The sequence below is a fragment of the Aegilops tauschii genome, chromosome 5 (assembly GCF_002575655.3).
Source record: "Aegilops tauschii subsp. strangulata cultivar AL8/78 chromosome 5, Aet v6.0, whole genome shotgun sequence".
NCBI classification, from domain to species: domain Eukaryota; kingdom Viridiplantae; phylum Streptophyta; class Magnoliopsida; order Poales; family Poaceae; genus Aegilops; species Aegilops tauschii.
The window spans coordinates 458,932,635-458,942,913 of NC_053039.3; the positions used below are offsets into that span (position 1 = coordinate 458,932,635).

General features: G+C 48.2%; 1 protein-coding gene across 1 annotated transcript; it reads left to right on the top strand.

Moving 5' to 3' along the window:
- The first annotated feature begins 2,069 nt into the window (after window positions 1-2,069).
- LOC109754016 (serpin-Z1B) lies at window positions 2,070-4,491 on the top strand. The gene is made up of 2 exons (XM_020312950.4): window positions 2,070-2,556; window positions 3,557-4,491. Exons 1-2 carry the CDS (start codon window positions 2,146-2,148, stop codon window positions 4,343-4,345), a joined length of 1,200 nt encoding a protein of 399 aa, XP_020168539.1. The 5' UTR covers window positions 2,070-2,145; the 3' UTR covers window positions 4,346-4,491.
- Window positions 4,492-10,279: the final 5,788 nt, after the last annotated feature.

A 10,279-nucleotide genomic window follows, 5' to 3' on the forward strand; every position in this document is an offset into this window, starting at 1 on the left:
ATAACAAGCTCAATGAAAGTGTTATTGATCACTCTCCATTGTTGCTTCTAAAGCGACAATCTACTCAGCCCTCTGTTGTAGATTTCACCACAGTAACCAACAACCCAACAAACACACTGCAAAAAAAGATTACATCGGATAGAACTCCAAGAAGATCGAGGAGAACATTGTATTGAAGATCAAAGAGAGAGAAGAAGCCATCTAGCTACTAGCTATGGACTCGTAGACCTATGGTGAATTACTCACACATCATCGGAAGGCAGCACGGATGATGCAGAAACCCTCCGTGATCGATTCCCCCTCTGGCGGAGTACCGGAAAATGCCTCCAGATGGAATCGCGGAAGAATAAAAGCTTGCGATGGTGGAAAAAGTGTTTCGGATGGCTCTCTGTTGGTTTAGGAATATTTGTGAAGCTATAGGCTTGGAATTAGGTCAAACGGAGTTGCGTGGGCCCATGAGCTCAGGGGGGCGTGCTTTGTGAGCTCGTGGCTCTCTCGTAGCCTTTCTGGCCTCCTCCCGAACCTTCTAGGACCCCTTCTGGTCCAGAAAAAATCACCGTAAAGTTTCATCGTATTTGGACTTCGTTTGGTATTGATTTTCTGAAAAGCCAAAAACAAGCAAAAAATAGGAACTAGCACTGGGCAATGGGTTAATAGGTTAGTCCCAAAATGGTATAAAATAGCATAAAATGCATATAATCCAAGATTAATAATATAATATCATGAAACAATCAAAAGTTATAGATACATTGGAAACGTATCAGCATTACCAAGCTTAATTCATGCTCGTCCTCGAGTAGGTAAATGAGAAAAACAGAATTTTTGTGTATGCATGTATTGTTTGTAGTGAGATATGCACATGACAAAGAGCGATACAATTGCCAGGATCAGACCAATGTACATGACATAAGAAAGAGGTGGCACATCTCTGAACGCAAGGTCCATGGCAACAAGCAGACGCAATGGAAAAGACAGATTGTTTTGTCATCTTTTGCAGCGCCATCCTTTAGTATGCCAGGGAGCAGTTAAGGAATGAAATCATGCTCCATTTTGGATCATAAGATTTTAATTTGACCATAAGCTAAGCCTCCACCACACGAAAAGTGATGAAAATCCAAAATTTGTTATGTGATGCAATGCAATGCAAATCTTATGTACTCCCTCTGTAAAGAAATATAAAAGCGTTTAGATCATTACTTTACACGTTACCATCGTAATCTCAAGCTTTGAATTTAGTACTACTCATTAATCAGTTGTGTGATCTTAAGAAAACGCTATACATCTAAAATGAACAACTAAAAGGTCACGGGACACTTAGTGATCTCCGAATAAATTGGTTGTTCCAGGGGAAAAGTGATGAAAAGTGTTGTTCTAGGGGAAAAGTGATGACAAGCATGGATTATCTGTTTCGTCATCTTGGGAGGGGGAGGGTCATCCACATGACCACAAGCCAAGCCCACACCCCACGGCAAGTGATGAAAATCCCAATCATGTTATGTCATGATTTACAATGCAAATCTTCTTTAAAACTTTACACATTGGCATCACTATCTTAAGCTTGGCATTTAGTACTCCCTATGATCCATATTTGTTGTCGCTCAAATGAATGTATCTAGCACTAAAATACATCTAGATACATCTGTTTCAGCGACAACTAATATGGATCAGAGGAAATACTACTAATTAGTTGTGTGATGTTAATAAAACACCATGCTTCTAAAACGAACAGGTCACGAGGCGTGTACCAATCTCCAGATGAATTTGATGTTCTACAGAATTCATAAGTGCGGAAAGATAAGACTGAAAACCGCACACTTACCCGGGATAGGATGGGATATTTTTTGAGAAATAGATAAGGATTAGTTCAGGTTTCTCCCATATATACGAAATGACTGGACGATGACTAATTAAACGAGAGACAACAAACCACTTAGCTTCCTTTATGACGCAATTGATCGAGAGCCTTTCCAAATTGCTTTTGCGGTTTTGTTGGTCACAATGCAGATGCTTCGGACCTTTGCACAATGGGCATGTGGCTCCCTTTAAATAGCCACAAGAACCCATGAAAATAGCACTTCCAAAGTTCCCATTTATTCCATCTTCCTCTCAGGTCTAACCAAAGCCCAACAAACCACCACCTCGGCCATGGCAACCACCCTCGCCACCGACGTCCGCCTCTCCATCGCGCACCAGACCCGCTTCGCCCTCCGTCTCGCCTCCACCATCTCATCCAACCCTAAGTCTGCTGCCAGCAATGCCGCCTTCTCCCCGGTCTCCCTCCACTCCGCACTTAGCCTCCTCGCCGCTGGTGCGGGCAGTGCCACTCGGGACCAACTCGTCGCCACACTCGGGACAGGCGAGGTCGAGGGACTCCACGCGCTCGCCGAGCAAGTGGTCCAGTTCGTGCTCGCCGACGCGTCCTCCGCTGGAGGTCCGCGTGTCGCCTTCGCCAACGGCGTCTTCGTGGACGCGTCGCTGCTCCTCAAGCCATCCTTCCAAGAGCTTGCAGTGTGCAAGTACAAGGCCGAGACCCAATCCGTGGACTTCCAAACTAAGGTGACCCCCCCCCCCCCCCCCCCTTCTCGGTTCTTACCAGAAAACAAAAACAGAGTAAAAGAATTTTTTAACGGACATAATTATGTACATTTGAGAGAAACAATGACATGTTGCCATGCCATTGCTTCACTCAAAGTGTTTGGTTTGTGCTGATGTAATATAGAGGTCTGTATCAATCTTATACACATTCTAGATTTGTAATTTAGTGGTTATTGTATACTATTGTTTTTTACACTAGAAGCTTTAGCACTGTTTCTAACTTCCTATAGGTACATACGTTTAGTATTTTGGTTGGCTTGGTAAAATAAACAGGAGCTCTTTGACAGGAACCGTTATTAGTCCCTTGCCATTTCTATGAAGTGTAGTTGTTATCCTGTTAGTCGGCATGATTCACCTTTGTGAGCATAGTTCACACCTGCGACCTTGAATTGTGAATGATTTTGCTTATCCTGTTAGTCGGCATGATTGGAGATAACTAGTCTGTTACTTTTCTGAGCATATCTAATCTTTTGGGAGTGTAATTCTCATACTGTGCTATCTTGGGATATGAAGGCTGGGGAATTTGCTGGTGTGTTTTACTTTACGCTCTTCAGCATAGTGAGATTATAATTTTGGGAGTATTTTCTGGAGTCTTTGTCTCCGACCTAAGAAGATGTACAAAAAAATCAGCTAAAGATTATAATTTCGGGAATATTTCTGTAAAAGTATTTCATAGTGGTGCTTCAAGATGTTGTGATGACCATTTAAGTTTGTATGCTCATATGAATTGTTCTTCTGTCATCCGTCGTTGTATGTGATGATTTTACTATGTGTTTGGAAATTTTACTATAGAAATGCTTTATAAAAACGCTAGTATGCTGCTTTGCATTCTTAGCACGACTATTATAATTTGTTCTTTGAAAGAATTTTCTGTTTGTTTGTTCAAAGGTTGGCGGCACAGCAGTACTGTCAATCTATTTTCGTTACGTAATTGACCTTTGTTTATTTCTCCGTGGCGCAGGCCGCTGAAGTTACTACTCAAGTGAACTCATGGGTAGAGAAAGTCACAAGCGGTCGCATCAAGAACATTCTCCCATCAGGATCTGTTGACAATACCACTAAACTTGTTCTTGCCAATGCCCTTTATTTCAAAGGAGCTTGGACAGATCAGTTTGATTCATATGGAACAAAAAACGACTACTTCTACCTTCTTGATGGGAGCTCAGTTCAAACACCATTCATGTCCAGCATGGATGACGACCAATACATTTCGTCTTCTGATGGGTTGAAGGTACTTAAGCTTCCTTACAAGCAAGGTGGGGACAATAGGCAGTTCTCCATGTATATCCTTCTTCCAGAAGCACCGGGTGGTCTCTCGAGCTTGGCCGAAAAATTGAGTGCTGAACCAGACTTCCTGGAGCGGCATATCCCAAGGCAGAGGGTTGCAATTAGGCAATTCAAGCTCCCCAAGTTCAAGATATCATTTGGAATTGAAGCATCTGATTTGCTCAAATGCTTGGGCCTCCAGCTTCCATTCAGCGATGAAGCCGATTTTTCGGAGATGGTGGATTCCCCAATGCCACAAGGTCTTCGTGTCTCATCTGTTTTCCACCAAGCGTTTGTGGAAGTGAACGAACAAGGAACTGAGGCTGCAGCATCAACTGCTATTAAAATGGTCCCGCAACAGGCAAGGCCGCCCTCGGTCATGGATTTCATCGCGGATCACCCTTTCCTCTTCCTTCTCCGGGAAGACATCTCTGGTGTGGTCCTATTCATGGGTCATGTGGTCAATCCCCTCTTATCTTGGTAATGTGTTTGCTCTGAAAGTGCGTGTTGTCGGTTGCCTCAGCCATTACATGTAATGGAAGGGTTTCAACCGTCAGCCATGTTATCCATACAATAAATCCAATAAATGGTTCTGCTAAGACATCCAATATATAAATTGCCTTTTAATAATGACTTGCTTGTTGCGCAAAGGAAAGCCAATTGGACTGTTTTTCATTAATCATTGCGGCGCTGCGGATTTCTGGAAGAACTACCTCATGCCAAAAGGAAAATCCAAGTCATCTTGATTAGTACTGTACTATCCAACATGAATCTCATCGTCATTAACATCTATATTTTTTTCACACAAAAAACTGCCAATGGCCACTTTTTGTGATTGAATATGCTCTTCAATTTCTCTTCTTCTTCTTACGTTTTTCATATCCTCGCTTATCTTTAGATTCACTAACTCCTTGGGATTGGAGCTCCCGGAGCCAATTGTGTTGATCGATTTGCATGGCCCCACATGAACGGACGCGACCTTGCATGCTACCCTCTTCCTTGCCGCGGATCCTTCCTCAGTTTCTCTCCCTTCCGAGAATCTATTCCGACGTAGAGATAACGCCTCCAGCACTATAGTTGGTGCGGCCGACCGCTTTCTCGCTCTCCTCTCTGATTCCCTGCCTCTGAGCATCTACAGCCTCAGACACGGCGTGTCCGCAGGCACTGACCGATCACTTCACAAATCATGTCGTCAACATTCGTTTATCTCATATCCAATCTTCTGTATCCATACTAAACCATACATCGTTGATCAAACTACGTAAATCATCAAATGGACATAGAAATGCACTATACGTTCATCAAAAGATCACCAACAAATCTTCAAAAGACAGCCATAGTTCACATAATGCACATAAATGACAGACAGCTTTAAACTACATCTAAAAACTTGCAATTAAAGTGAACAAAGTGGATCTTCATCACTTCCTTGCCGGCCCTTTCACCTTCTGATCGTCGGCACAGCTGTAGGCATCGGCGGCTGGTGGAGGATCGTCCGAGTCGTCATGGTCATCACCGTCGTCGTAGGAGGAGCAGAGGATGATGAGGCGTTTGAGGCGTCGGACGGCCCGGTCCTGCTGCCGCTTGAGCTTCGCCAGCCGAGCCGCCTCCAAGGATTTCTTCTTGGCCTCGCGCTCGGACTGCTCGATGGCAAGCCGGAGCGCCTTGGTGTTCTTCCGGCGGAGCCACCGAGCGTCCGTCTCCGTTGTCATAAGCGACCGAGTGGGGAGCCGCTCGTCCTTGTCGGGCTCCGCCGGAAACCCACGATGGCGGCAGACAGATTTCTCCGCCGCGTCCCTCTCCCTTGCCCGCTGCCTGTCGCGGCAGGCGGCGCGCGCCTCCGGTTCCGGTGTGCGCGTCCATGCTCGCTGGGCGGGCACAAGCATCCACCGTTACCGATGTGGGGGAGCAGCAGCCGGCGGGGGCAGGGGACGGCATGGGGGAGGCGCGGACTACCCAGCCCTCGTGGCGCTGCGCGCGGGCCAGGAGGGGCCGGCGTCTTCACTGCGCCGTCGGGGGAGAGGTGAGGCGGCAGATCTGGAATTGCCCCCCCCCCCCCTTGTCCACCTACCACATCTTGAGGGCAATGCGGAGGGCTGGCTCCTCGTTGATGTCGAGGTCAGAGTCTGACCGGTTGCCGGAGCTCGACATGGTCGCTGATTCGTTTGACTGGATCGAATCGGGGAAATCGAAGGAGAAGAAAAAGGGACGAAGCGAGGTACTTTTCGGGTTGGGAATATTTATGAGGACGGGGTGAGGTTGGGGTGGACCGGGCTAACATGGCGGATGCGCCCGGGCCACCCCAAATACACCCTAGATTCGAGCTGGATATGAGGGGCGCCGGACAATCCGAGCATTTGAGACCCGTTTGAGGTGTTCGTCTGGATCAAATTTTTATGATCAGTTAATGACCAGGCCATCCGTCCGGACGTTTGAGACGGGTTTAGAGTGCCCGGGTGTAGACGCTCTCGGCCTCAATCTTTCGCCTCCGAACGTTCCCCCCGGCCAACCCAATCCAGGGCTCGGTTCACCGTCTAGCAGTCGTCTGCGTCGCCTCCCGCAATTCCTCCGACCTCCGGTGCACCCCTTCATGCAACTTCCCTGGATCGTCGCGCTTCCCGCGCTGTCGAGTCGACGGTCGACGTGCGCTTCTCATGGTGTTTGGCTGCTCGATCACCTGGCTGCTGCTAACCTCATCTCGGTGATGCAGCAAACAAAGGAGAGGTATTGACTAGCACGCTTGGATCTGCTGCGTCTTTGTGCTGGGTGCTAGTCGCTGCCCTGCTAGATGCATGCAAGATTTACATGTATGCACACCGGTGTTGAGCGTTGGTGGCCTCATTGGTGACCCCGTGGACGAAAAAGGTCTGAACATTTTTCTGATTTGCACACACCCTGTCGATCCTGGACACACCAGAAAAGGCCAATCTTTTTTATTTAGCTGCCTATGTTTTTACACAAAACTATGAAGAACATAGAGGGCAGCTTTGGGTCACGGAAAAAACTTATACTGTGCGGAAAAGAAATCATGATTTCAGTAGCACTGAATTATAATAAGCTCAGGCAAGTATTACCAATTCTGATGTCACCACTATAAATATGTACAGCAAAGGTCGAAAGTATTTATCAAAAAATGTGTGTGTGTTTCATTCTTCCGCAATACAATAAGAAGTCCACGACGAAAGCTCTTTCCTCCTTCACAAGAAAAGTCCCTTCTCCTCCCGCCGGCGCCGTCGTTGGTCCGCCCCATATCCGATGGCCTCTGGGCCATGGAGCCGCGAAGGATCTCGGCCCCTGTTCTCGTTCTTATTAGATTCAACGTCTTGGTTGGGGTTGTATGATGGCGGTGATGTCTTTTAGAGCATCTCTAGCAGACCCCGTATAAATGGTCAAACCCGCAAAATAACCGTTTTTTGCAGTTCTAGTCGAAAAAACGAGCCCGAACAGACCCCGCAAAATCGTCCGACCCTTAAAAAATTTTAAGGGGCCCTGTAAACGCGAACGCGAAACCCTCGTATATACAGTTTTGAGGGCAACTTTACCAGGACCCTGCATACCGGTCAACGTTGGTGGTTGAGGAATCTTTGCTTCCGCCAACGCCATGAAGCTCGCCCGGGCGCCGTGCCCGGCCGCCTCCCGGCCGCCCGGCTGCCGCGCCCGTCCGCCCCGGCCACCGCGCTCGCTCGCCGGCCGTCCGATAGTCGGCCGGCCCTCCGTCCCGGCCGCTGCGCTCGCGCGTGGCTCCATGGCTCTCGAACCGAGCTAGCTAGCTAGCTCAATCCATTCGAACGGAGCTAGCTCGCTAGCAGCTCAATGGATTCGAAGAGCTAGCTAGCTAGCTCGATGCGCCGGCCGTTGGATCCCGCCGCCGCTCGCGCCGCCCCGGCAGCCCTGGCCTCCGCGCGCACCGCGCTCGCCCCGGCCGCCTTGGCCTCCGCCCGCGCCGCGCTCGCCTCTTGTTTTCCCTTGTTCGCCTGTTCGCCGGATTGACGCGAGGAAGAGGACGACAAAAAAAAAGAGCTAGCTCAGTCTGTTCGGTATATTCGGAGAATATTCTTTTTATGGGTTAATTATACGGGGTCTGAGTCTATCCTCGCCCGCACCGGCCTGCATATACCCTTTTCGCGAACTGCAAAAGACTTATGCGGGTCGGGATTTTGCGGGGTCTGCTAGAGATGCTCTTAGTAGGAATAATGTCTCCCACACTCCATCCCCGTCACGATGGTGCGCCTAGCATCGTCAGAGGGCGTGTGGAGGTGCTGGTCTCCGTGGATCTCGTGTGATTCGGTCGGTACTAGTCTTCGGTGGATCTGTTTGGATGTGGGTCTTCTGGCATCCTAGCTTATGGGGCCCATGTTGATCTTCGGGCCTCTCCCCCAAGTTTCTAGGGTCTCTTATGTTTCAGAAAAAATCGTCAAAAAGTTTTGTCGTGTTTAGACTTCGGGAGGTATCGATTTTATGTAAAACAAAAAACATGAAAAAAGACAGAAACTGTCACTGAGAACTAAATTAATAGGTTAGTCAAGAAAAAAATATAAAATAATATATAAAGTATACAAAAGTGATAATATAATAGCATTTAACAATCAAAAATTTAGATGCGTTTGAGACGTATCAGGTACCAACCACAGTATCTTGGATCTCTCATTCAAGAGTGTGTGACCAACGTTAGCATATGGTCTTCAATTTGTTTCGAAACTTTGGCCAAAACAATCAATATTAGCCAAATTGTATTGAAATATTGGAGAAAACTGAAAGCACTCTAACGATGCATGGTCGTGTCCTTGAATTGTCGCATAATGCAAGGATCATGCCATCAGTTCCCTGCTCTACTTAAGTTACAAAATAGGGGCATGTTCGTCCTTCCCGATTGCTCCTCGAGTGAACGCTAGCGAGCGGTGGTGACGGGGTCCTGTACCGAGGATGGATAACACCAAGGAGCCCGGCCTCATCAACTATAAGGGCCCTGCTAGGCCCAACTCGAGGAGAAACTCTATGGAGGCAAAGACGGCCTTCGTGACCCCCAAGACTAGAGCGTGGCCGCAACCTAGATCACATCTGCCATGTAAACCTTAGACCTCTCCTGCCTATATAAAGGGAGGTCTAGGGTACCCATTCATCATCTATCCACAACTATCAGTAGCAATCTCAATATCTCATACACCATTGTAACCCCTTGCACGAGGTATCACTCCATTATGAATCATCAAAACCAGCAGGACGTAGGGTACTACTCTCCGAATGCCCGAACCTAGATAAACCCCTCACGTGACCTCCGATCCATGACTTCCAGCTGCGCTTGGACCCCTACCGAGGGATCTGACGGTATTTCGCTCTGTCAAGTGACGCAAGCATACAGAGGCAGGCAGCAAAGCCCCTATCGGAACCGGCAAGGCATCCGGTGGCATGTGGCACAGGCGCCGAGGTGCACGACAATAAGTCGAGGCAGTGAAGCTTTTCGATTTTCAACCTACATATCCTTTCATGTTTAATTTTTTTTATGAGAAGTAGTAGCGCTACGTTCCCTTCTTTAAGAAGGGAGAGTTAGGAAATTACAAGGGAAGACAAGGGTGAGAACACAGCACACGAGAACAACTAGGGTTACATGCTACAACAAGATAGTAGAGAGGGGAAAGAACGAGGGAACTACAAAGGATGGAAAGAATGCCACTTGTAACCACTGATCGCATCGACAGAACCAACATGGAGGAGCACTTCAGCTTCCATCTTCATCTGACCAAGGAAGGGCGAGGCTTTGATCTTGGTCGTCTCGTTGCCACCTGACAACACGCCTCAAAGAGGGAAGGGTTCAAAGGGAGGGGGGCCCAAGGCGAATCGCGGGCTCGCTAACCCGGCTTCAGATGAGAGCATCAGGCTCTTCCACAAACTTGGTCGAAGAGGCGAGACCGGTGTGCACATCGTGGCAAGAAAACACCACATGAAACGGGGAGGAAGCGGGAGTAGCCACCACTAATCTAGTCGCCGCCCGTGGCCATGGACCTTAAAGCAGCCAACCAAAACAATAAACAACCAATGATGGGTCAGTGACTCTAAGACGCCGCCTCCAAGGATATCATGACATCAAGGACGGCATCGTCCGGTCCAGAAGATGGATCTAAGGCTTTCGCCTAGAGAGCACCAAGGAGGCAAGGTGTCCGAGCTTCGTGAAGATGCCTAAAAGGAAGAAGACAATGCCCAAACGTTGTCCTCATCATTGCCAACAAAATCGACACGTGCTTCTCTTGTAGCATCACACCTCGATGCCCATACTAAACCACACTGCTGCTAAGTCTGGTGGCCTAGAGCACCGGACCTCACCAGCCTCTGCCCTCGGCATCGCGTGCTTACTAGCTCCGACAAGGCACCACAGAGCCGTCTCTGGCGCAAAAACGATAACCAAGGCCTCCTATCGACGGAC

Coding starts and splice junctions, on each gene's coding strand:
- LOC109754016 (XM_020312950.4), top strand. CDS start 2,146: ATGGCAACCACCCTCGCCACCGACGTCCGCCTCTCCATCGCGCACCAG. Junction 2,557..3,556: donor CCGTGGACTTCCAAACTAAG/GTGACCCCCCCC, acceptor TCCGTGGCGCAG/GCCGCTGAAGTTACTACTCA.